The sequence below is a fragment of the Felis catus genome, chromosome B3, assembly GCF_018350175.1.
Source record: "Felis catus isolate Fca126 chromosome B3, F.catus_Fca126_mat1.0, whole genome shotgun sequence".
In the NCBI taxonomy this organism is placed as follows: domain Eukaryota; kingdom Metazoa; phylum Chordata; class Mammalia; order Carnivora; family Felidae; genus Felis; species Felis catus.
Genome location: NC_058373.1, coordinates 40,231,103 through 40,257,419, shown reverse-complemented (window position 1 = coordinate 40,257,419; position 26,317 = coordinate 40,231,103). Strand labels below are relative to the sequence as shown.

Sequence of the window (26,317 nt, the reverse complement as noted above, 5' to 3'; positions counted from 1 at the left end):
CTTGGGGGCCTGAGGACCAGCAGAAGGCAGTGAAAGGGGAGCTTGGTCAACTGGTGCAGCTGCTGCTATAGCAGCTAGAGCCAAAGGAGGTCACCATTGATCTCACACATACTTAATTCTTCCTGCACAAGCATGCTTGGGCAGGGTTGGCTATGAGAGCTGAGACGGAAAGGGTGGGGGGTAGGAGGGGAGCTGGAGGCTGGGATGTAGCCAGTCACTTTCTCTCTCTGGGCCTCTTTCTCCCAAGTATAAAATGAGGGCGCGCGGTATAACTAACACTCCACTTCCACCCAGCAAGGCTGTCGAGGTTGCAAGATCACCGCTGGATGGGGGCGGGGGGGGGGGTGGAGGGTGACCCTCAGGTATAGGAACCAGAGAGAACAGCTCTGAGCAATGTCCAATGAAGGCAGGAGAACACTGCATTTGAGGATCCCTGAAAAACAGGGGAAGACTCCCTCCCCCGAAGTCCAGCCTCCCAGCCCCAAGTCTTCGCGTTACCGGACTCTCCGGACCTGACTAGAGGTCCAGGCCCAGCCCTGCCAGAAGGCTCCTGGGAGAAGAGGACCAAGTCGTCGCCACTGCCCCAGCGTCGGGGAGGAAAGAGGAGGAGCCTCTTGATGCTCCCATCTCTGGGCCGCCCAGGGCGGCGTGGCCCAGTCCCGCAACCCCAGCCCTCTGGGGCCTGGAGACTTCAAAGGCGCAAGCAGCCAGCGCCTCGGGCGCACGCTGGTCCTGCCCCACCCCGATCCCGCCCTTGGGCCCCGCCCGCGTCCCTCTCTTCGGCCTCTAGCCGGAAGCCCCCACCCCCTCCCTCCGCCCGGTCCCCGCACCCTCTGTCCCCTTCCAGTCCCTCTCCCTCGGCGGTCGGGGAAACCTCTCTCCGCCCTGCCCCTCCTGCTTCCTCCTTCTGGCTCCACCATCCAGTCCCCAAACCCCCACCCGGCCCCGTCCAGGCTCCACCCCTCCGCCCCGGCCCCGCCCCACCCGTTTCCCGCCCCAGCCCTGGGCCTCCCAGCTCTGCTAGTCCCTTCCCTGGGCCCCGCCCCCTCGCCCCCGGAAGCCTCTCCCCGCCCCCAACCCCGCCCCCCCGAAGTTTCTTGGGCCCCGGGCGGCCCGCGGGACAGAACGCTGAGAGCCGCCGCCCGGCCGGGTGTGGATGGAGGTGGCGGAGCCCGCGCGGCGCGGGGAGTGAGCGGCGGAGCGGCCGGACTTCTGCGGACTCGCGATGGAGGAGGAGGTGAGGGCCAGGCCAGACGGGGGGGGGGGGGGGGGCTGGGCTGGGGTCTTCGAGCCCCTTACATTTGTTGGGGTCGCAGGCTCAGGCCCTTGTTCCGATCAGCCCTCTCTCTCCGGACTCCGACACCTAACCCCTACCCCACCCCCATCTCTCCAGGCTGAGGCTAGGCAGATAGAGCAGGGGTGGGGGTAGTGTTCCGTGTCCCGCACTTCGCAGACACATCCTTCTACGTTATCTCTTTGGCTTCTCACACCAGCTGTGGGCATCGCGGTTGTTATAGTTCGCATTGGATTGAGGGGGAGACTGAGGCTCTGGTCAGTTGATAACTTGCTGAAAGTGGCCTGGAACTGGGCTCGAACCTGGTTACCGTTGACACCCCGTGTCGGCCGGGTCTGATCCTGAAGGGGTAGATTGAGTGTCCTGGAGAGTCTGTGGGGTCTGGAGTTCCTGTGTCAAGGAATCTTGAGTCTGTGACCGTGTCTGGTGGTGAGGATTGGAGAAGTTGCCTTTTTCTCCCCTGTATAAGTCCCTGTGATCCTCTTTCTCCTATCTTCTCCCTTGCCCCAGAATCAGGCCCACATAGGGGCTGATCCTGGCCCCTACCTTCCCCACATCCTTGGGAGGGCCAACTCCCTGGAGGAACTGGGCAGCCTTGAGCTTCCCTCTTCCCCCTCAGGACCCTCTTGATCTGGAGTTGGCTCTGGCACTCAGTGACCCCTGCCCTTGAATTGCAAACTCAGTTCTCCCATCAGCCCCATCACCGAAGCATACAGTGAGCACTTAATGTATACATGTGGAATGAATAAATTGGAGCCGGGACCTGCTGAGTCTCAAGGACTTTGCTTCTTGTCCTCTGAGGGGGTCTCAGCTTTTGTCCCTCCCAGCCCAAGGGATGGGGATGTGTTTGCCTGGATAGATGGAGGGAAAAAATGAAGGCTTCACTCTTGGGGTAATCCTGGCCAGCTGGAAAGCCCTGAGGGGATCAGGCTGCCCGTGTCCCCATCAGTGTCCAGCTCCCTATTTCCTGGGGCCACTGACTGTCAGGGTTCCTTCCAGGCCAGGCCCTGCATTTCTGTGGGATGGTAGATAAGTCACTTCCCCTCTCAGCCTGCATTTCCTCTTCTATAAAATATAGGGCTTGGCCTCCTCCCTGGGTCCTGTGTGATTGTGTCCCCTTCTCTCAGAGTGGGTGGAAGGAGGGGGCAAAGTCAGGCCACTATGATTTGCTGTGGTTTCTTTCTGACAGGGGTAGGGCTGCCCTCCCCCACCCCAGGCCCCTGCTGTGAGGGTTAGACTGTCTGGTTGTGGCCCCTCCCCTTCTCCCAGAGGATGTGGGACAGGATTACTCCATCTCCAGATCTGCTCTGGCCCCCAATTAAGGGAAGTTCTCCTGGGGCCTCCTGGGCCAATGGTTTGTCTCCTGGCCAGCTCAGCCCAGCCCTGCACTCCCTCTAGTCCTGAGTTTCTAACATTGCCGTTTACTGACTCCCAGATGCCAAGAGCTCCCCATATACCTGAGCCATCTAAGGGCTTGCCCACCTCCTCCCCACACAGAGGGGCTCCCTATCTCCTGCCTTGTCTTAGGCATCCCTCACTCTTGTCCTCCCAATCCTTCTCCTAATCACTTCTTGTTTCTCTAGGTCTCAGTGCTTGCCCATCTTTGTTTCTCTAAAACACCTCTTAGATCATAGTCACCTGCTCTGCCCCATGACCTCAGGCTGGCCTCACCTCACTCCCACATGGCTGTTTGCAGCCCTTCCCCTAGCTTACATTTCTCTCTGGGGGCCCCAGCTACCCTAATGCCAACCCCCCTCAGCTTCACTGACCTCCTCTGTGCAATAGCTTGGTAGTCTGAGGCTACCAGGCTGAGGCTGAGGCTTAGTGAAGAAGTTTGGGTCCAGACACTGGGCATTTGTCCATTTGAGTTCTCAGGCCCTCAGTTTCCCCATCCACAAAAAGAGGGAGGTGGGCAATCCAGAAATGTGATGATATGCATGCAAAAGCTTTGAAAACTGCGAATATAGATGTGGGATATTGTTGCAGCCACTGGAGTAAGGTTGAAAACCCAGAACCTAGGGTTTCTTTCCTGTTTCTGCCCTGGGGTTCCGCCCCCACCTTCTCTCTCTCAGTCATGCCTTTCCCTGCCTCGGCCTCTAATGGCTCCAGGCGACTCATTTGTCCACGTCCATCTAGAGAGAGGCAGGACAGTGTCCTGTCCAGCCCTGGTTTTGTGACCTCTTGCCCTTTCTGGCTATACTTTCTCATTCCATAATGAAGGGGTTGAATGAAGGGTCTCTTGATACCCTTTGTGTCCTCCCTTCTCCTCTGGGCCAAGGTGTGTGTCTCTTGCCTGCCTGACACTCCTACTAAAACCTTAGTTTCTGCAAGGACTTCCTAAACTAACCCCAAACCCCTACTGCACCAGAGAGCTGGGACTCATGTTTCCTTCCGGGTAGGTCCTATGTTCTCCCAAAAGGCTGGGGCCCTCAAGAGCAGGGGATGCCCTCCCCACCCTCAGACTGAAGACTTACCTTGTAGGGTCTCTGTTGCCCCCATCAGACTGCAAGTTCCCTCAGGGCAGAGTCTATGCTTCCTCTCTGATAACCCCATCCCAGGGCTCTGACATGGTGGGATCTTAGCAGAGTTTGGTCAGCACATCATTGGGCTTAAAGGGCAAAGGTTGTCATAAGCTCCCTGTGGTGTGAGGTGCCAACAAGGTTTCTTCTGCTTGTCTCTGTCTTTCCACCATGGCCTGTGTTGTGGCTTTCCACCTGTTCCCTTCCCTTCTGTGCATAGTGTTAGGGTGACCTGACATCTTTTTCTTTTTTTCTTTTCTTTCTTGTCCTAAAGGAATGACACAGAGGTCCTCCCACCTCAAGCAAAGGGGAGCCAGTCTGGTGCTCAGGGGTGCCTCAGGAGCTGCTCACAGTGGGCAAGGGAGGGTCTGAGTGAGGATGGGTGGGAAGAGAGAGGGTGAAACAGGAAGAACAGTGGTCAGCTGGTCAATAAGAGGAGAGAAGGCCGTGAAACTGGGCTGAGCAAGACAAAACCTCCCCTGTGAGCCCTGCCAAGAGGAGGGGCCACTTATTAAAACTTACTGGGGCATAGCCAAGCCCCCTGGTGGAAGTGTCTGAGGGGCAGGGAGAGGGGCAGGGTGGAGGGTAGCAGGCAAGCAGGACTCTGGCCTCTAGCCAGGCCTCCCTTTGGTGGCTGTTGCTGTGGCTAATTCCTGACAAGGAGACCCTTCCTGGGCTTTGGTTCATGCCATCTCCAGCCCCTTGTCACTTCCCCCCACATCCCCAAAGTGCCTTCTCCCCTCAGTCCCACCCTGTTCCCACCCAGCCCTAAAGGCTTCTTTAGCTAACTCAGTCCCAGTATTCACTGGGCACTGCTCTGCTACACCCTGAGAGGACAGTGGTTAAGGCACAAGCTTTCAGCCTTGCCCCCTGGGAACTTCCAGCTGACAGGAAGTTTTCACGTGTCAGACAGTGGGTGAGGCAGGCCTAGGAGGTCACAAGGGGAAGGAGTTTACAAAGGGGTGTGAGATCCCATGGGGTGGTGGGTGGGCCCCTGAAAAGTAGGAGGCAAGCTTGGAGCTCAGCAGTGGGAGACCAGTGCCTACTGCTCTGTGCAAGAGACACTGAGAGTCTGCAGGCCGAGGAGGTGGCCAACAGCGCCACTGTAGTTGCTGATGGAGGGGTGTGATGTGTGAAATGTGGGGTGGGGTTTCCCATTCTTCCCTTCTAGCCCTGGGCCTGGGCCAGCCTGTAGGGCTCACTGAGGAGATGAGGCCCCTGCCAGTCATGGTCGTGTAGCTAATGGGGGCTGAATACAGGGTCTCTGGTGTTGGGAGTGGTGCACGATAGGATGTGAGAGCCTCCCCCTTCTTGTCAAAGGTCCCTGAAGTCTCCTCTCTCCATGGTCAGGGTGGCTCAGAACTGGCCTATAGGCAAGCCTCCCACTTCCACACTCCTCCCATCGGGGAAGATACTTTGGGACCATCTGACTTCCCCACTTCTCTAGTCATCTACAAGTTAGGGAGAGATGCTGAGGGCACACCACATTCCTAAAGCTCCTAGGGTACTGAGACCTAGCAGCTAAGCCCATAGAGGCCTTCTCCCGAATTCTGAACCAGGCACAGGGAAAACATCCCTGAGAGCCGGAACGGATGCCAGTGACAACAACAGTGACAATGACAGATACCATTTCCCAAGTTTAGGGTATTCTAGGCACCTCTTTATATGCCATATCTTTATTCAACAAACATTTATTGAGTACCTACTGTATGCCAGATGCTATCTAGGCACTGGGGATATTGCATGAAACAAAGCAAAAATCTTTGCCCTCATGGAGTTAAAATCCTTGCAACTTCTGTTATTATCACCATTTCACAGATGAAGAAACTAAGGCTTAGAGAGGTTAAGTGACTTGCCTATGGTCTGTGTGACTTGGGTGTCAAAAGCTCAGACTCTCAACCACTGGAGTGTGCAGTTCAGAGGGGTGGGGCCACAGTGAGAGCCAAGCTGGGTCTCCCTTGCCATGATATCGAGCAGGGAGGTGCCCAGCCCCTTGCCCAGCCCCTGACAGCTCACCAGGCTTCTGCCTGGGCTTGTCTTTCCAAAGCCAGCTGTGGCCACAGGGTATCCCTGGGGAGAGGCATGCTCCTTTTAACTGGGGCCCCTTTTTTGAACTTTATGTAAATTATAAAGTACTCAAAATTAGTCAGTGCTAATTTCCTTCTAGCATCCTCTAGATTCGTCACGCTCTTGACCTCCTCTCTTTTACCCTCTCCTTCACACTCACTGCTGTGGGCACCAGTCACTGAAGCAAAGTGGTTAGCAAATCGGTGTATTTTTATTTTCATTTCACAGATATTTCTCAAGCACCCATTATGTGTAAGGAACAGTGCTAGGTGCTGGGGACCAGAGGTGAAATGAGCCCATCTGAAAGGCATGTACCTGACACCCAGCCACCTAAGTAGATAATTGAGGGCTGGCCTGGAGGCTCCAGGGTGGCTGCCCATGTCTGAGAAGAGGACTCGAGTTTACCTCCTGTACCAGCCTGTGGTCGAAGGCAGAGCCCTTGGAGCCCTTACCAGATGGATGGCCACCCACAAGTCCTGGCCTGTGGTGGGACTAAGAGCAGATGACCCCCTGCTTTGGGGCAGGAAGCCGTAGAATGGATTCTCTTGAAGGGCAGGGATGGAGAGGCAGATTACCACTGCCTGCCTGCTTCCTTCCATCCTTCTTCTCCTGCTTGAATGGTCCTTCTCTGGGACGCCTTCCTGGGCCACCCAGACCTGAGCCAGGTCCCCTACTGTCCACTCTCACTCCCTTCTTCATGCCCCTTTGACTGTTCCCTTCATAGCGTTTCATGCTCCTTAATGTATTTATGTCTGGTGTTTGTTCAGCTTCTCCTTCCCTGCATCGCCAGCTCTATGAGGACAGAGATGCATTATTTTTATTGTTTCCTGCTTACTCCAGCACCAGTGACGTTGTCAGTGCTCAGTATAACGTTTGTGGACTGGTTGAATGAATCCATGAGGCAGAATTGTGGAGCTGGAAGAACCTGGGGTCAGAGACCCGGTTTGACTTCTGGGTTTGTTTGTCCCACTGTGTGACTTTGGGAAGTCACACAGTTTGCTGTACCTCTCTGAGCTTCAGTTTGCTCTACCATGTGAATAATGATGCTTCCACCTCAGAGTAGTTATATCGTTTAAATGGGATGATGTGTGGCTCAGTATTGAGGTGGCTATTGCTATTATTACTGTTGTTGCTGTTGCCATTACTGTTAATTCTTTTTTTAATAACTGTTTTTAATGTTTATTTATTTTTGAGAGAGAAAGTGCATGTGAGCGGGGGAGGGGGAGAAAGAGAGGAAAACAGAATCTGAAGCAGGCTCTGTGCTGTCAGCACAAAGCCCGATGTGGGGCTCGGACCCATGAATTGTGAGATTGTGACCTGAGCTGAATTGGACACTTAACCAACCGAGCCACCCAGGCACCTCTATTACTGTTATTTCTGATACTTGATTAAGGAAGGATACCTGCCTTGGGAGTTGTGGGGAAGCTCATGTGGGATGATATGAGTAGGTACCCAGCAGAGGGACATATCCCTTGTGTGGCCATCGGACTGTGTGACCCCATGTCAGCAGCTTTCACGGCATGTCCTGTTGTTATCTTACAGGGTGTGAAGGAAGGGGGCGAGAAGCCTCGGGGAGCGAGGATGGCCGACAAGGCTGGCTGGATCAAGAAGAGCAGTGGAGGCCTCCTGGGGCTTTGGAAAGACCGATATCTGCTCCTCTGCCAGGCCCAGCTGCTGGTCTACGAGAATGAGGTAAGGACTCACCTGGCCCTGAGGTTGGGATTACTGGGGCAGGAGGCAAAGGGATGATGGCAGCCCAGGCCAGCAGAAGGATCCCAGAACTGGGACTGGAACACCTGCTCCACTTTTGACATGCTGTGCAACTGGATTTGGTTTGAGACCTGAGTCCTTGGGCAAGTGCCTGATCTTCTCTGGGTCTCTATGGTATGGGGACGATACCTCCAGGTGCAAGTCTCGGGCTCGTGCATGAGGGACCCTTTGAAGTGTATGTACATAGAAATGTGTGTGTCTCCTCAGTGTACTTCTATACTGTGACTCCTTGTCATTGGGCTAGGTTCAACATGAGTGAGTGTTCCAGAAAACTAGAGCTTCTTCCATTCAACCAAAACTTTGCTTGTTTGGAGTTCTTGCATACCTCTCATATGAGGCTCATAGTAGTCCCGTGAGGGTGTCATCACATCACATTCTATAGAGGGAGATATTGAAGCCCAAGGTGGCCAAATGATTGTTCAGCATCTCTGTGAATGAAGGAGTTGGGACCCAAACCAAATCCAGTGCTCTTTCTACCCATAGATTCTGGCGAGTAAACTCTGAAACTTATTTTTGGTGGAAATCCTCTAAAATATGTTGGATATCCTCTGCCTTATTCTACAGAAGGTGTTGGACTAAAGTGAGTCGTTCCTTCGTGGCTCAGAGTCCCCTATCATCAGATTATCCTACACTGCCTGACTGTACTTCTCAGCTTTTCTCTTTCCTTTAACATCAAGTGTCAGTCGCCACTTCTGCTGTCCTTGTGCTTCTCAGAGACCTCAGCTCCCCCCTCAGGCTTGTGCCCCTACTCATTTCAGTAGGCTTGAAACTTGGACAACCAAGGATGTTAAAATTGTGTGTTAAGTAAGAGTCGATGAAGCTCTAGGTGAGATCTGAGGAGGAAAGATGAATTTTGCTTGTGGATGCTGTTTGTGTTCTGGGACTGAGGCTATTAGAAGGCCCATCCACTGAAAGTGGGCTATCACTGTGTGCCTCTGACAGATGGAATACATGGGGAAGAACTGGTCTGGGGGCCGAAGAGGGATTCTGCCTGTCCTCTCATCCTTTCTGAGCATCCCTCAGGTTTATCTTGGCAAATTCATAACTGACCCAGGCCAAGAAAGGTTGGGCAACCAGATCTAACTGTTTAGAGGAACTGCCTTTGAGAAGCACCTTGCCTTTCCTGCGTGAGTCCCCAGGCTCATGGAGTTGGGGTGTCAGAGAAGCAGCTGGAGGAGAGCAAGGGAATGAATTATGCAGGGAGCCCCCCAGATGTTCTCAACCGCTGCCGTCACCAAATTAGGATATGCTGTGGCGGCAGCAGGGGGATATTTTTATAAATAAAGGCAGTTGTCACACCTTCCTCCAGTCCCAGCTGCCGTAATAGTTGAGTGACAAGCCCCCAAGCTGTCAGCCTGTCAGGCGCTGCTAGACTTGTCCTGGGCTGTGTCTCTGCACCTGGCCACAGCTGGGAAGCAGGAAGGATTTTACATCCCGTAAACACGAAACATCTAAATCAGGCTTAAAAAAAAATCACTATTAAAAACCTCAGTGCAGTTTCAAGAACTTTGCACTCAGGGGTGGGGGAGGTTGGCCCAGGAGTAGGAATTGAGAAATGCTTATTAGTTCAATTCCTCTTTCTGATGTAAGGAACTAGGCGAGTGCAAATGACTCTTGGCTGTTTCTTTGCTGTCAGTGAGGCTGACATTCCAAAAATGCTGCCCCCGCCCAGTGCCTGCTGGTTTATCCGTTTTTCTGAGCTGCAGAAGGGCCAGATGATTCAGCGTTTCGGGTGGAGAGGAGACCCAGGTCAGGCAACCCTGGGGAGCCGGGTGGTGGGGATGGATTGACTTTTTGTTCTCAGAGAGAGGAGGGTATATTTGGGCTACTAGTTGTCCAGTTGAGGGAGGCCTCTGCACATGGGGAGCTACTCTCTCTGGGACTGGGCATCCTTCCCCAGGCAGCTTCCTTTCTCTGGATGCAGGTGGGAGGGGACTTCCTGGGGTCTTACTCTGAGTCAGGTATTCAGTCCAGCAAACTGGTCCTATGTGTGCCCCTGTTGAGGGCTGCCCTTTGTAGGGCAGAAAAGAGAGCAGACACATGCAGCACAGGGTAGAGAGATACCCAGCAGGGAGTTAGAGGACTGTTCTTCCCCATGGCACGGTGTCCCTAGAACCTAGTATGGTGCCTGCTCCTGGCAGGTGCTTTGTGGATGGGGGACCTCAGAGGAGAGAAAGCATCAGGGCTCAGGCTTGTGGGTATGGCGGGAGAGTTTCCTGGATCTTACTAGTTTTCATGTTGAGTGGAGGAACTTGAAAAGGATTGGAGACTAGGGGCTGCAAAGAGATGCTTGGAGGCAAATACAGGAAAAGACACTTAACTGAACCTGGATGGGAAAGATCAGGCCACCCTGACCATCTGTCTGTTCTCCTTCCCTTGAGGGGCCAAACAGAGAGCAGGTCAGTGGTTATCACCCTTAGCTTTCCTTTGAAAAATACTGATGCCTGGGTTCCACATGCCCAGGTCCTGATGAAATTGGTCTGGGATGTTGCCTGGGCATTGGGGTTTCTAAAGCTCCCAGGTGCTAACAAGGTTGAGATTCTATGGTGTAAAGCAGAGGTTCTCAAACTTTTGTATACATCAGAATCACCTGAGGTGTTTGCTAAAAGTCAGATTGTTAGGTCCATTCTCCTATGGTTATGATTTAGTGGGATGGGGCCTGAGAATTGGCATTTCTAACAAGTTCTCAGGTGGTGCTACTGCGCTGGCCCAGGTACTACATGTAGAGAACCACTACTATAGAGCAACCTGTTGCTAAGGCATTGATCACCAAGCCTCTGACTGGCTGGGAGGAGTGTGGTGTGCTTGAAAGAGCTCCGGCCTGGGCATCAGCATATAGGTCTGAGTTTGGCTCTGCCCCTTGCATTTGTGTCCATGCTTCGTGGGCAAATCAGTTCGCCCCCAGGCCTCATTCTCTTTCTGTATACAGTGAGGTCAATTCTGGGGCTCTGGGCTTTCAGGTGATTGAGAGGTTCAGGAGAATCAGAGATGCAAAAGTGCTTGCTACGTGTCAAGGTTTCTTAAAATATGCAGATTATCATGGAGGGAAATCAGGATCATGGAGGGAAATCAGGGCATTTCCTCTGCAAACAGTTGAGTCACTGCCTCCCAGATATTCCACCCAAAATGGCAGAGCACCAACGCAGTCCCTGGGGATGCTTTTGCTGGCTCTCTGAGTGATGTCCAGTAGCAAGCATGTCCTTAACTTGTTGGCCAGCATCTAGGGCAGCTCTCCCCTCTAACTCCCACCCCCCAGGGCTGGCTTCTTCTTCCCTGGATGCTCAAGGGTGAGAAGTTGTTCCATCTGGGTCTCCCCTGGAAGAGGAAGCAACTGACCAACATTGGGGAGTTTGTCCCAGGCAGCTTGCTGGAGAGGCACTTGGTAGGTGGATCCCAAATGGAGAAAATACTCAAGTGCCAGGGCTGTTGGGCAGGAAGGCAGCCCTGCCAGTGTCCTCGGTGGCCTAGAAGAGGCTGGCCCACTGTCCTGGCCACTGGTCTTCTTAGTGATGAGGCCTCAGGGTGGCAGGCTAGTGGGGGGATTGCTTTTGAAGGAACCCTTGCCATCTTCATTGTGTAGGCCACAGAGAGTGGCCTCTTCACCTAGCCAGGGGTCAGCAGAGGAAGATGCCAAGTGGGGAAGTCACTTCAGGATCATTGTGGTAAAGGCAGGCATGCAGCCCCAAACTTCCCTCTGTGGCTCTGCCTGGAAAGCCTTTTCTTTTTTCTTTTTTTCTCTCATTTTGTGATATCTTACTCCCTCTTCCAGGCTGCCTCTTCCACAAATCTCTGCCTGGCCTCGGTGCCTACATGGACCGCCAGGCAGGCTTCTCTAGCTTCCCCTGTTTCTTCCTTTGGCCTTAGGCACATTTGAGTCGGCCCCGCTACCCACCTCCAGGCTGGCTGCCCCATTTCTCATGTGGATGCTGAGCCTTGAGCCTCCCTCCAGCCAGCATGGACTGAACACTGTCTACTTGCCAGGGTTTGAATACCACATCTTGTGATTGATTGGCAGCTCAAGGTTGCCTTCTGATGGATTGATACCCTCACTGACTGAGATCAGGGTCTGCGGTGGGGCCTGGGTGTTGGATGGTCTGGGTGAATTTGGCTCTCACTAGTTCATGGCCCCTCTATCTCCCTCCTCAGGACGAGCAGAAATGTGTGGAGACAGTGGAGCTGGGAAGCTATGAGAAGTGCCAGGACCTTCGTGCCCTCCTCAAGCGTAAACACCGCTTTATCCTGCAGCGATCCCCGGGGAACAAGGTAGGGCTATGCCCACTGCTGTCTGACCTTCCTCCAGGTCCACCTGGGTTGGTTTGGGAAGATCACCCCTGGAAGGCTTTCTAATGCAGGCCAGGCCCCTGGATGTAGCCCCTGGAGGGTCTCTTGAGTGTGGCTGAGGCTCACACCCAGAGGCTGCCACAGGTTAGACCTTTTGTTCATTTTGGCCTGGAGTCTCCCCATTGCCTGGTTGATAGGAGATGCATTCGGGGCACTGCTTTGAGGTCTGGTCCCCTCTCCCCTTCCAGGCACTGGGGCCTCCTTCCCAGGCTATAGTTGGAGGTGGGGTCCTTGGCCTTTCCCCACATCCTGGACACATGAGGCACAGGGGCTGAGACAGGAAAGCTGGGGACTGAGGCCTTCAGCCCACCAGGCCTGCAGCACTGATACAGTCTGGGGCAGAGGGGAGGCTATGGCCTCCACTTCATCTCAGGCCTTCTTGGGTGGGCCACCCATCCTGCCTCCGTCCTGGACTCAGTGCTCAGAGACCTGCGGCCCCCCAGCTTTCTTCCCTTTGCACTTTCCTTTTTTGGCTGAAGCCGGAGAAAGTCTCTTGCCTGGGAGGTTCTCCCCCTGGGACATGCTGTGTATGCAGATGATGTTTGCTGCTTGCACATTTCTCTGGCAGGGAGTCTGGGTGGGTGTTGATGCATGGTATAGTTTCACAGATGTCAGGAGAGAGTTTAGATTTGAGGCAGGCATGTACAGCACCTCTTTCCAGCTCGCGCCCATCTGCAGCTGGGCCACGCCTCGTCCCAACCCCTGCACATCATGTGGAGCCTCGCAGAGTCAGGCTGAGTCACAGAGGCTGGGGGTTGGGGAGCATCTGGTCTGGGCCTGCTGGAGGCTACTCTGTTCTCCCCCAGCTTTAAGGCCCAGGAGCCTAAGTCCTCTGAGTGCTGGGGCTCGGGGCTTGGGGCCCTGGAGGAGGCTGTGGTGCGTTATTTACTAACCCTTTGTCCTACTCTGCAGTGGGTGGAGCACAGAAACAACTGTGGAGCTCTGGGAATTGGGGGTTGAGCCCAGGTTTCACTTGACATCTGCTGCTTAGGGCTCTTAAGAAGAGGAGAGCCATATTTTGGTCTTTCAGGCCAGTTAGCCCCTGCCTGTTCCTCTCTGAGCAGGCACTGTAGTTGTGTATGTGTGTGAGTGACATGCAGAGTACATTATGTAGAGGTGAGTGTTCACCTGACCATGGGTCTGCCTGGGTCTTCGTGTGTCTCTCTGAGTGAGCTTATATGGATGTGAGGCAGATGGGGTCATGCTTCTCTGTCCTCTGCCAGTGCTGTTCTTCTCTCCCCAGCTCTGACAATCAGCTGATGGTGGGCTTAGGTGGGTGGGGACTAGCTCAGTGTGGGACTTACCTTCAGAGAGGCCTATTTGTGCAGCTGCATACTTAGCTGCTTTGGCCAACACCCTGCCTTCCACCCCCCAATCCTGCCAAGAGTTCAGATTGGCTCTGGGTGACTCTGGGAACAGGATGATAAGTCAGGGAGATGAGTCTGTGGAGCAAGTTGTGGGGGCTGCAGGGCGGTGGGAGGACAGCACATCCAGTTCCAGCTCTCCCTGACTCTCGGTGCCCGAGGAACTCATACAGACAGCAGGGTTCCCCAGAGGTCAGATGGTGGACCGCCCGGAGCACCAGGTCTCCCATGTCTTCTCACCCTCCTTTCCTATCGCCCTGGGTGTTCCCCATCCTCAGTGAGGCCACACGCTGGCCAGGAGGTCACATGACCCTGGCTGTCTGGTCCTGAGGCCGCCTTTCCCCCCCTCTAATCAAATAAACAAAGACGCCAGTGTCTTGCATGCCCCTCTTCCCCTGCCTCCCATCCCCACACCCCTGCCATGAGGTCACAGGCGGACGCTGCCAGGAAGCAGGGTGGCCTAGCTGGGCCTTGCTGCCCTGCTGGTCTCGGCCAGCTTGGCCCGTTCCTCTTTCCTGCTGCCTCTCTTCTCCTCCCACTTTTTTCCTCTCTGCCATTTTGTCCTCCCCTCTTTCCCAGGCCATGTGGGCCTATTCTGTGGCCAGTCCTGTTGGTTCTGAAACTCCAAGCAGGGCCTGTGCCCCAGGGCTTCTTGGAAGGGCTTGAGAGGGACCTGTGTAGCCTGTGGCTCTTTAGGACATAGGGCCAGGGGCGGGGCCAGAGGAACAACTTCTTGGTATTCCACTTGTCCCCATTCTGGTCCCCCTTGTGGGATGCCTGGCTCATTCAGCCAGGATAACAAGGTTCCTTAGAGTGGGACTGGGTCCCATTTAACCTTGCATTCCCTCTCCTAGGGGGTTCCTTTGGCCAGTACAATAGGTCTTCCTGAAGCCACCTCCTTCACAGGGAGCAGAAGAGAACACAGGCTGGGGCGCCTGGGTGGCTCAGTCGGTTAAGCGTCCAACTTTGGCTCAGGTCATGATCTCACAGTTTGTGAGTTTGAGCCCACGTCAGGCTCTGTGCTGACAGAACCTGGAGGCTGCTTCAGGAACCTGGAGCCTGCCTCGGACTCTGTATCTCCTTCTCTCTCTCTGCCCCTCCCCCACTCGTCTCAATAAATAAATAAATAAATAAATAAATAAATAAATAAATAAATAAATAAGAGAACACAGGCTGACCCCTTTTCCACGCCCAGGCCTGCCTCAGGTGGGCTGGTCATTGGGGAAGGATTGCAGGTTGGGTTGGGCCTCTGATCTTGTCCCACTGAGGCCCCAAGTAGTGCATAAGCCTGTGCAATGTGGGTTTGTGGGACTAGAACTCTTAGCTTGACTCCCAGGCCAGTGCTCTTTCTCTGCCCTACTCTTGCTCCATCTGTGGCTGATTTCAAGGGTATGCCTCTGCAGCTCTCTGGCATGCTGAATCCTCCACTAAGCGGGGGCCCCACCATCTCGGAGCCTGCAAGAAGGAGCAGCAGCTAGGCTCCAAGGGGTTGGCCCTGGGCTGCCTTTCTGGCAGTCCCCATCACAGGGCTGGGTAGGCCCTTGCAGAGCCTGGATGTTGCCACCGTCCCTCCCTGAGCCCCCTGCAGCCCTGATGGCTGGGCTAAGAGGCAGTTGCCAAGGTGCCCTGGGGTTTCTGACTTAACTGCAGATCTGCTGCCAGGATCGAATTTACCCTGGTCATGCAAATGAGCATTTGGCTGTGCCTGGCATGGGGAGGTGGGTGGGACCCAGGGCCCTGTATGAGGAGGAGGCGGCAGCAGCCAGGAAGAAGTTATATAACGAGGATGCTGCGGGGGCCAGGCAGACTGTGGTGTTACATAACATTGAAGGTGTCCGGAGGGAAGGCGCTATCTAACACCAGGGTGGGGGATGGGCACGCTGGCGACCCGCCCGACAAAGAACTAGGGCATCTTGAGGTCAGAGTGGGCAGTGACCCAAAAACGGGGCAAGGGAAGGAACTTTGGGCCAGTTCATTCATTTACTGGCTCATTCATTCAGTAACTATTTACTGAATACCTACTGTGTGCGGGGACCCTGGCATCAGTCCTGTTTAATTCCCTCAGCATTGTTTGGGTTAGGCATTATGCCTTTATCCAGATGAGGAAACGGGGACTCTTTTGTCAGAAGGAAGGCAATAGTGATAATTCCTTTTTTTTCTCTTTATTCTTTTTGAGAGAGAGAAAGCAAGTGCGTGCACAAACGGGAGAGAGACAGAGAGAGGGAGAGAGAGAGAATCCCAAGCAGACTCTGCACTCTCAGCACAGAGCCTGACACGGAGCTCGAATTCAGGGACTGTGAGATCATGACCTGAGCTGAAATCAGGAGTCGGACACTTAACCACCTGAGCCCCCAACAGTGATAATGCCTATTGCTGAGCACTCACTCTATGCCCAGCTCCACAGTCAACACTTCAGATACATATTTGATCTTCACAGCTCCATGAGGCAGGTTGTGGTGCCTCACAGGTTCCTTACAGATGAGGAAACTAAGGCTCAAGGTCATCCAGCTGTAAGCAGTGTTCTGTCCAACTCAGAGACCCTACTGCTATTGTGTCTGCCATGCAAAGTGGTCCCTCTGTTTGTGTGGTCTTGCTCCTTCTACCATTTCTTGTCTGATCTTGGATCCTGGCAGGGAGGGGGTTCTCTGAGCTGCTCTCTGTTTCTTCTTTTTTTTTTTAGGATTAAAAACATTTATTATTTTATTTATTTATTTATTTATTTTTTATTTTTTTTTTTCAACGTTTATTTATTTTTGGGACAGAGAGAGACAGAGCATGAACGGGGGAGGGGCAGAGAGAGAGGGAGACACAGAATCAGAAACAGGCTCCAGGCTCTGAGCCATCAGCCCAGAGCCTGACGCGGGGCTTGAACTCACGGACCGCGAGATCTTGACCTGGCTGAAGTCAGACACTTAACCGACTGCGCCACCCAGGCGCCCCTGTTTTTTTTTTTTTTTTTAATTAAAAAAAAAATTTTTTTTTAAAGGAAAATTTTTTAATTTTTTTTTCAACATTTATTTATTTTTGGGACAGAGAGAGACAGAGCATGAACAGGGGAGGGGCAGAGAGAGAGGGAGACACAGAATCGGAAACAGGCTCCAGGCTCTGAGCCATCAGCCCAGAGCCAGACGCGGGGCTCGAACTCACGGACCGCGAGATCGTGACCTGGCTGAAGTCGGACACTTAACCGACTGCGCCACCCAGGCGCCCCCCCAAAAAAAATTTTTTTTAACGTTTATTTATTTTTGGGACAGAGAGAGACAGAGCATGAATGGGGGAGGGTCAGAGAGAGGGAGACACATAATCTGAAACAGGCTCCAGGCTCTGAGCTGTCAGCACAGAGCCCGATGCGGGGCTCAAACTCATGGACCCCGAGATCATGACCTGAGCTGAAGTCGGCCGCTTAACCGACTGAGCCACCCAGGCGCCCCTAAATTTTTTAAACATTTATTCATTTTTGAGAGACAGAGACAGAGCATGAGCGGGGGAGGGGCAGAGAGAGAAGGAGACACAGAATCCAAAGCAGGCTCCAGGCTCTGAGCCGTCAGCACAGAGCCTAACATGGGGCTCAAACTCACAGACTGTAAGATCATGACCTGAGCTGAAGTCAGATGCTTAACTGACTGAGACACCTAGGCACCCCAAAAACACTTTAAAATTAAAATTTAATTTTACTTTATTTTATTAAAAACATTTTTTTAATGTTTAATTTTGAGAGACAGAGAGAGCGCAAGCAGGGGAGGGGCAGAGAGAGAGGGAGACACAGAATCTGAAACAAGCTGCCAGCACAGAGCCCGACGTGGGCTCCAACTCACGAACTGTGAAATCATGACTTGAGCCGAAGTAATATGCTTAACCAACTGAGCCACCCAGGTGTTATTTTATTTTAAAGTTTATTTATTTATTTTGAGACAGAGAGAGAGAGAGAGAGAGAGAGAGAGCGCGCGCACAAGGAGGGTAAGGGTAGAAAGAGAGGGAGAGAGACAGAGTCCCAAGCAGGCTCCACACCACCAGCACAGAGCCCGATGTAGGGCTCAAACCCACGAATGGTGAGATCATGATGAGCTCAAATCAAGAGTAGGACGCTTGAGGGGCGCCTGGGTGGCGCAGTCGGTTAAGCGTCCGACTTCAGCCAGGTCACAATCTCGTGGTCCGCGAGTTCAAGCCCCGCGTCAGGCTCTGGGCTGATGGCTCAGAGCCTGGAGCCTGTTTCTGATTCTGTCTCCCTCTCTCTCTGCCCCTCCCCCGTTCATGCTCTGTCTCTCTCTGTCCCAAAAATAAATAAACGTTGAAAAAAAAATTAAAAAAAAAAAAAAAAAAAAAGAATAGGACGCTTGACCGACTGCACCACCCATGTGCCCCCCAATTTTTTTTATTTTTTAAGCAGTTTCTTTTTTTTTAACATTTATTTATTATTGATAGACAAAGACAGAGTGTGAGCAGGGGAGGGGCAGAGAGAGAGGGAGACACAGAATCCAAAGCAGGCTCCAGGCTCTGAGCTGTCAGTAGAGGCCAATGTGGGGCTCGAACTCACAAACTGCTAGATCATGACCTGAACTGAAGTCGGACGCTTAAATGACTGAGCCACCCAGGTGCCCCTTTTTTTTTATTTTTGAGTAATCTCTACACCCAGCATGCTTAAATGACTGAGCCACCCAGGTGCCCCTTTTTTTTTTTTTTATTTTTGAGTAATCTCTACACCCAGCATAGAGCTTGAATTCACAACCCCAAGATCAAGAGTCACATGCTCTACCGACTGAGCTGGCCAGGTACCCCTCTCTGATTCTAATGTAAGAACTGGGAGCTCCTGCATGAGATGAGAAGGGATGCCTGGGGTGGGATGGGGTGTAGAGTCCTGAGTCATGGAATTACTTTATGTCACCTTGTGCAAGTCTCATCCCATCTGTGAGCCTCTGTTTTCCTCATCTGTAAGATGAGGGGGTTGAAATTGACCCTCAGTGCCCTTTCTCTCATACAACCTATGATTCAAGGCCAGAAAGGATACCCTGGGACTTTTTCACTTGGCCAGGGCTGAGTGTGGGGCCTTCTGGAGAGCTGCATGTGGCCCTGGTTCCAGTGGGCCTTCACCAATGGACACCCTTCACACCTGTCACCTCTGTCACTGTACTCAGCCTGGTGTGGATGTAGACTGGGACAGCTCCTACTTTATGGAAGAAACAGGCAGCTGGTCTGGGGAAGTCACATGGAATAAGACCAGATCTTGGCTCTTTCCACAGGGCAAAGCTGATTTGAATCCAAATCTCTGGCAGCATCATGCTGAGAGCCAGCCCCTTCTCTGCTTGATCTATCTCCTCCCCTCCCCCAAAGCCCCTTGTCAGACCTGTTGTGGGGGGTCATTTCAGTTTGCTCCTGACCAGCTGTGCCATCACAGACTTTGGGATCTGGGATGGGAAAACTTCCTTAAGACCCCAAATGTGAACTCTGTTAAACATCTGCCATCCACCCCATCCATGTTCCCTGCAGGTCAGCGACATCAAGTTTCAAGCAACCAGTGGGGAGGAGAAGGAATCCTGGATCAAAGCCCTCAATGAAGGGATCAACCGAGGCAAGAACAAGGCTTTTGATGAGGTGCGATGCAGTCCTACGGATGGCTCTGTGTCTCCTTTCCCGCCATGTGTGATCTCAGAGAGGATCCTGCCCCGCACCCCCCCCACTTCAGACAACCCTGAGATTATGCTACAGACACTGGGACATCTACTGTTGTTACCTCATTTAATCACAACACCCCTCAAAGTGTTCTCATTTTAAGGATGAAGAAACTGAGGTGTCAGGAAATTAATTTGTTTTAAAGTAAAAAGTGAATAGGTGGAGAGTAGAATTTAACTGGTGGCAGCCATGCATCCTTTCCAACCCAGCCTCAGCTGAAAACAGCAGGTGGGCCCAGGCCAGAGGGGTCTGGGCGGGGGATGTCTGAGAGCTTGAAAGCTCTCTTTTCAGTTTGGCTGTAAAGTCCAGGCTGGGCTGGCTTTGGCCCTGGGCCTCCCCATCTGTCTGCAATGACTACCTAGCCCCTGTTACTGTAGTGTGACTCTAGCACCAGTGGCTGTGATTAGGTTTGAGGTAGGCAGGGTATCCCATGGGGCCAGATCTCCTAGGGTGGATTGTCTCTGACATCATGGATTTGTAGCTCTTTGAGCTAAAATTGACCTGGGGTCCACCTAAACTGACCCCTTGGATTGCAGAAGCCTAAGACCTGAGGGGAGGAATCTTCCCAAGCAAGTCCCTCTTAACACCCAGGTCTCCTGACTCACAGCTATGGTTTCTATGTCATGTTTTATGAGACTGTATCTTGCTCAGCCCTTCACTAGCTAGAGAAACTGTCCCCGTTTCATGGGTGAGGGGTGATAGAGCATATTGTAGGTATTGAAGGCCCCAGAAACATGGGGTGGATGTCAGCCCAGTTTTGGTGGAACAGTCAGGAACAGAGTCAGTTGAACCTCACCCTCATCCCCACCCAAGGTGGGCCTGACTCTGAATCTGACCTAAGGGCTGAAGAGTCTTAGCCATACTCCCCATCAAGGACAAGCTACTTCGGGGTTCAGAGTCTGGATTTCCCATGCAAATCTTATTTACTCTTCCCAACTACTCCTGACTGTCTTTCCTTACCATCAGAGAGGATTTTCTGTCTTCTAGACACCCTGGCCTAAAGGGGCAGAGGCCTTGCTCTCTCCTGGGCTATCCCCAAGGGACCTGGGAGAAGGACTGGGTCCATTTTCTGGAAGGCAGGCACCAGGGGATCATGGGCTGCCTTCTCTCTGCTCCCACAGCTAAGCATAAAAACAGCCTCAGGGCTGTTTGTATATATATGCAAGTATACTGAAGGGCAAGGGCTGGTAGCCCATATCTAGGCAGGAAGACTGAGGCAGAGAGCGTGGCTGCAGAGAAAGGGAGAGCCTCAGATGGCAGAGAGATGACAAAGACAATATAGGGACAGGAAGCAAAGCAGAGGTCCAGACACAGGGAGGTGCCTTAAAGAGAGGGCCAGAGGTAGGGCCCTGACCCTATAAAGGGAAGATGTGGGTGTAGACCGTGCCTCTGAGTCAGGTTAATGTCTGGGCATTTCTTCCTCTCCCCAAGGCCTGCTGGGCACTAACCTTGTTCCCTCTTCCCAGGTAAAAGTGGACAAGAGCTGTGCACTGGAGCATGTGACACGGGACCGGGTGCGTGGGGGCCAGCGGCGCCGGCCACCTACAAGAGTCCACCTGAAGGAGGTAAGACTTTGTCCCAGCTTAGACAGGTAGGAGGTCAGGTGAGCCTGGGACCACAGCTCCTTAGGGTGGTAGCCAAGCTTGGGGCCACCTTTTTCCTGGAGACTTTTGGAGCTGGGGCTTTCTGAGTGGTATATGGGGTGTCTGTGTGTGGAGGCTCATGTGTTATATGTGCTTGGGGTGTAGATGTACCTGCTTTGCTTATTGAGTCTGCACATTGCCCTTACTCAGAGTTGGTCCCTAAGGGACACTAAGACCCTGAGGCTGGTCCCTGCTTCTCAGAGCTCAGCTTCCAGATGGAGAAAAGACCTGTCCACAGACTGCTTCAAGCGGAGTTATGACTAACTTCTATACAGAGGAGGGCTCTCAGAAGCCAGGCAAGAGAGACCACAGAGGGCCCAATGGCACTTGAGCTGACCCATGAAGGACAAGAAGGGCTTCAGTTGTCACACTTGATGTGAGGGAGCTCTCTGGCCACAGGAATGACCTGAGCTGAGGCAGGAGGGTTTAGGGCGTGCTGAGTCCCTTTGACTACACATCCCTTTGGGGTGTGCAGGAGCTGGGGATGGGATGGATAGGAGGGTACATTCCAGAGGTCAGTTTGATGCCCAGGGTAGCGTGGGTTGGGTTAAGGGAGAGAGAGGCAGGGGGCCAGGAAGAAGAGGGAGGAGGTGGGCCCTCTAGGGCTCAGGAGAGGCCAATGGGAGAGACCCTGGGAAGCAAGAGACATCTGGGCTTGCCACTGAATACAGGGCTAGGGGAGGTGGGCCAGACAGAAGGGGAGGGTTGTCAGAGGTGCCCCAAGCCTGACTGGGTGAATGGAGGCCCTGGACCAGGAATTGGGAGAAGTTATGGGCACAGTGAGGGTAAGGGAAGAGCCCTTTTTTGACCAATGTTGCTGATGGCGAGTGGATGGTGAGGGGAAAGATTTTGGAGGCCAGGAAAGAACCTCGGCAAATGCTACATTTGGTGGTGGGGGGGTGGGGCAGGCAGTAGACAGCCAAGGAAGAGAAAGCCAGAGAGGTGAATGGCACCTCCAGAGAGAGAAGGGCACAGGATGTGTTATCAGCCAGGCTGACATCCACAAGTCACAGGGGCAGGTCTGGGGAAAGCGGCAGGCGGTGACCCCATCAGAGAAGGGCTCAGCTTAGGTTTCCCAAGGGGTGCAGAGCTGGGGGTGCCAGAGGGAAGGGGACCGTGGTAGGGAAGAGGGAGAAGGGAAGGGGCTGAGGTCATTGGGGAGATTGTTTTTGAAATGGTTTTGGTTGTTTTTGAAATGACACGTCTGTCAGCTGAGGGAATAAAGCCCACAGAGGGAATGCCTGAAGTAGCCAGAGAGAAAGGGAATGCCCAAGGGGGAGAGCTACGTGTTGGGGAAGGGCCAGTCTTGGGAAGAAGGACCCCCTGAGAAGAATTCAGAGAGTCACTCCTGTCCCAGTGACTGAGCAAGTATATGTATTGGCCAGATCCCCTGTGGTAAATGGGAGTGGGGTTCTCAGCCAAGACCCCCACTGTAAGGGACCTTGAGAGAGGCCTCCTGCCCAGCCCTGCTCCGGGGCCTCTGAGGCTCCTTGGGAGGGTCTCCATGACCGTGGGGCTGCTGGGTGTCTCTGTAGGTCCCTCGGGCCAGGTGCGGGGCAGCTGCCAACTCAGTGCAGCTGTTCTTCTCTGGCGGTCAGCTGCGGTATGGGGCTGCCTGTGTCTGGGGTCATATCTGACGGCATGAGGAGAGTAGGCACTGGCTGCTGAGCAGCTGGGCAGGCAAAGGCTGCAGAGATGTGGGCTGGAGGGCTGGGCGTGAGGCTGGCAGATCATACAGCGGTCTCCAGAGAGGGGAAGCAGAAGTAAGTGGGCTCGAGACAACTTGGGAGGCCGTGTTTGAGTCCTGGTCCCATTGCCCCCCTGGATGGGTGCTTGCACAGATGGAGTTCTCTCAAGGCCATAGAGCCAGAAAGGGGTCAAAAACAGGGCTGGAGCCATGTCTCTTGCTGCCCAGACCAGTACAGTTGCCACTAAAAAGCAGTCTTTTTCACAGGCTGGGGCACCAAGACGACAACCTATCTCTGACCTGGCTTGTGATTCCAAAACAGGGAGTTCTATGGGAGTGAGGGAGAGGAGAGGATTCATCAGAGAATCACTTCAGCATCTAATCATGTGACCTTGGAAGCCAGGACAGAGGATGTGGAGAGTGGGAGGCTGGGGGCCTGGGCAGCCTGGATGGGAGGACTTGAGTACCTTATGGGTGGGCACAGATCCAAATGCCAGTCATCCAAGATGACACCTGTATACTGTCCCTTACCAGGTAGCCAATGCAGCTTCTGATGGGCTTTCGCGCCTGGACCTCGACGTGCCAGATAGTGGGCCGCCAGTGTTTGGCCCCAGCAATGATGTCAATGCAGCCCAGCCCCAAGAGACACTCAGGCCCCCTATGCCTCCTACCAAGCCTTCCCCACTGCCGGAGACCACCAGCCTCAGTGACAGAGTGGAGACTCCTGCTGGGGAGAGAGCCCCATCTCCTGTCTCAGCAAGCTCTGAGTCCCACCAAGCAAACTCAGAGACTCCAGTACAGGAGGACAGTGGCCCTGAGCAGACCCCCAGCATGGTCCTGCCTGACAAACTGAAGGTGAGCTGGGAGAACCCCAGCCCCGAGGACGCCCCTGACTTTGAGAGTACAGAACTCCAGGTGCCCTGTTCTGAGGCTTCTGAGGCTGTGCCCAAGGAGGGTGGGAAGCCTCCTACACCCCCACCCAAGATCTTATCAGAGAAACTGAGAGCTTCCATGAGTGGGATGGCGGCTTCTGGGCCAGACCAGAGTCCTGAGGCCTCTGACACCTCAGCCCCAGATCCAGCACAGATGTCAGTGAATGGCGTGGATGACAGTCTGGAGCCCGTCAATCCACCCCAGGCCTCGGGCATCCCAGAAACAACCCCAAAGGATGCAACAACGTCCACAGCACTGCCCTGCCGGGACCTGCCATCTCATTTCCATCCCCGCTGTTCCTCCCTGGGGAACCTGCTTGGGGAAGGCCCCCGGCGTCCACGGCAGCCTGGAGAACGGCTGTATCGGGCCCAGCTGGAGGTGAAGGTGGCCTCAGAACAGACGGAGAAACTGTTGAACCAGGTGCTGGGCAGTGAGCCGGCCCCTGTGAGCGCTGAGACATTGCTCAGCCAGGCTGTGGAGCAGCTGAGGCAGGCCACCCAAGCCCTGCAGGAAATCAGAGATCTGGGAGAGATGAGCCAGGAAGCACCTGGGCTACAGGAAAAGCGGAAAGAGCTGGTGACCCTCTACCGGAGAAGTGCACCCTAGGGCCTGCCAGGCCAGGGCGTGGTCCCTCCTAGCCAACCCAGTCCATCAAAGCCCAGCCCTGCCAAAAAACATGCTTCTGCTCAGGCCGTAGAAAGGCCATCAGGCATGTTGGGGGTATGGCCAGGAACTATGGAGATTCCTGGTATCCTTCCTGCCCTGCCCTGGCCAATGGTGCCAGGAGCCACCCAGGACCACTATCTGACTATCTGGCCCAGTTTCTGGGCTTGGGCAGGTAGCACACACTTGGTTGCTTGCATGGTTGTTCTGAACTGCCCCAGGGCTTTAGCATGGCACTTGGGGTTTCTGGGGGTGGCATCATCTCTGCTTCCCACCCCCAGTAGTTTACATTCCTGACTTCTGAATAGAGCACAGCTGAGCCCCCCCCTCCTCCCCACCCCTCCACAGCTCCCACATCCAGATGTTCCCGGGCAGAGAGCGTCATGGCAGAGGCAGCTTTGAGCCGTAACTAGCCCTCCCTACCCACCTACTCGCAATAGCTGCCAAGGCCTTGGGTCCAAGTTATAGGTTTTTCTGTCAGCTGAGTGAGACCTGGAATCCAGCCAGGGCCTGTGAAGGCAGGTGGAAGGCATCTGTGTGGGATTCCTATTCTGCAGGCCTTCCTCTCTGGTGAACTGTGATTGGAGGACTCCAGGGTAGAGGAAGAACTTGAAGGGTCTCCTAGTCTAGTCTCTCCCCCTGGACCAGCTTGTGTCCAACCCTGCACATTTCCTGTAGAGGTGAACCCGAGAATGGCTCTGAGGTCAACATCAGAAAATCCTGTACCTACTTCATTATAAATGAACCTTCAGAGGAGAAGCCACCTCAACTTCTGTGCCTCCCCAGATGGGATTTATATCTGGCTCTCTATGCTTCCTCCTGAACCCAAACAGGCCCAACATCCCAATCATTTCTTTGGATGCTGATGGGGGTATGTTGGGGCCTGAAATCACTTCCCTTTCCCCTCTTCCCCTCTGGCTCAGGCCGTAGATGGACTGCTCTTCCTGAACTTCCTAGTGGAAGGGGCATTTCCTTTTGTCCCTTTCCTGGTCCAAGCCCGCAGCCTGGGCCTCTCCCTATCTGTCGCCTCCCCTCCACCCCAATTCTCCCTGCACTTGTCCCTGACTCTGGGAACACACCCAATCTCCATCTAGGTGCAGAGGCCCTGAAGGCACGGCCACTCTCCCTGGGACCTATAGGAGTAGGAGCAGCTTCTGAAAGGCCTGCTCAGGGGGTTTTTAGCATGTGCACTTTTATTTACTGGAAGAGGACAGGGAGGGTCACAGCTGCATGTCCTGGCCTTTCTGCCCACTGCTCCACCACCAGTCGTGCCCACTGAGACCTGCCAGTACAGGTCAATGCCTTCTTTACTGTACTTCTACTTTGTTCTTGAGGGTAGTGGCCAGGGATCAAGAGGGGCAGATATCCACTCTGCAGCCTATACTGGGCAGAGGTGGAGGTGAACAGCAATGTCCTGACCCATGAGCCCCCACGGGCCTTCTCAAACTACACTCTTTGGACAAACGAGGCTACCATGCCACGGTCTGCCTATCCCTCCATCTGCCTTCAGTATGAAAGCAAGAATGGCATCAGGTGCCTAGTCACATGGCCCCCTGCACTCTTCTTTTGGGGAACAGCTTTCCCCCACCAGCAGCCTGGACCAGCTGGGGCTTTAGCCAAGTCACCTGTTTCCAGGGACTAGAGCCTCAGTTTCCTCCTCGGATAAATGACCAGATTGAGCAAGTAGCTCTGGGGCCATCTCAGTGACCTAATGCCATTATGGGGTTCTTATGGGATTCCTGTGCCTTGGTGACCTGGGCCCCAAGGGGAGGGGTAGAAGAATTGGGAATATGCAGGGTCTGCCTGGCCTGCCTCCTTGAGGAGGATAGCATTCCATGTCTTCTGTTTATGAAGCGCCTTTCTTGAAGTTTGGCAATAAATCCCTTTTTATGGAACTTCTCTGCTGCAAGCCTGTTTGTTGGTGTGGGGACCAGCTCTAGGGCTGGCCTCAAGGAAGCAGAGGGTAAGCAGTGGTTGGTCAGTGGCATCAGTGGTCCTTTAAGCTTCCTTCTAGTGCTTCCTTCCCATAGGCTTGGCTGCATCTTTGCTAAACTCAGCCAGGCCCTCCAATTTTACCCCCTCCCCACCCCTACCTACATGTTTCTATAGGCTGGGAGCTAAGTGTCGTAAGGCACAATGCTTTTCAATTTTTAGAAACTTAATTTGGAAATGATTTCGAATAGAAAAGTTGCAATAATAAGACCAGTACAAAGAACACCCACGTATTCTTTATCAGATTGACCCATTGGTTTATCTTTTGAGTACTTTGTGTCTTTAACATATATAATTTTTTTCTGAATCATTGGGGAATTAGTTTTCATGGTCCCTTATCCATAAATACTTTAGTGAGTATTTCTTAAGTATATTCT

At 53.5% G+C, this 26,317-nt stretch overlaps 1 protein-coding gene across 1 annotated transcript; it reads left to right on the top strand.

Moving 5' to 3' along the window:
• Window positions 1-1,080: 1,080 nt before the first annotated feature.
• Window positions 1,081-25,843, top strand: PLEKHO2 (pleckstrin homology domain containing O2). Its single transcript, XM_003987038.4, has 6 exons — window positions 1,081-1,237; window positions 7,423-7,572; window positions 11,797-11,913; window positions 18,840-18,944; window positions 20,489-20,587; window positions 22,887-25,843. Exons 1-6 carry the CDS (start codon window positions 1,226-1,228, stop codon window positions 23,889-23,891), a joined length of 1,488 nt encoding a protein of 495 aa, XP_003987087.2. The 5' UTR covers window positions 1,081-1,225; the 3' UTR covers window positions 23,892-25,843.
• The last annotated feature ends 474 nt before the right edge of the window (window positions 25,844-26,317 follow it).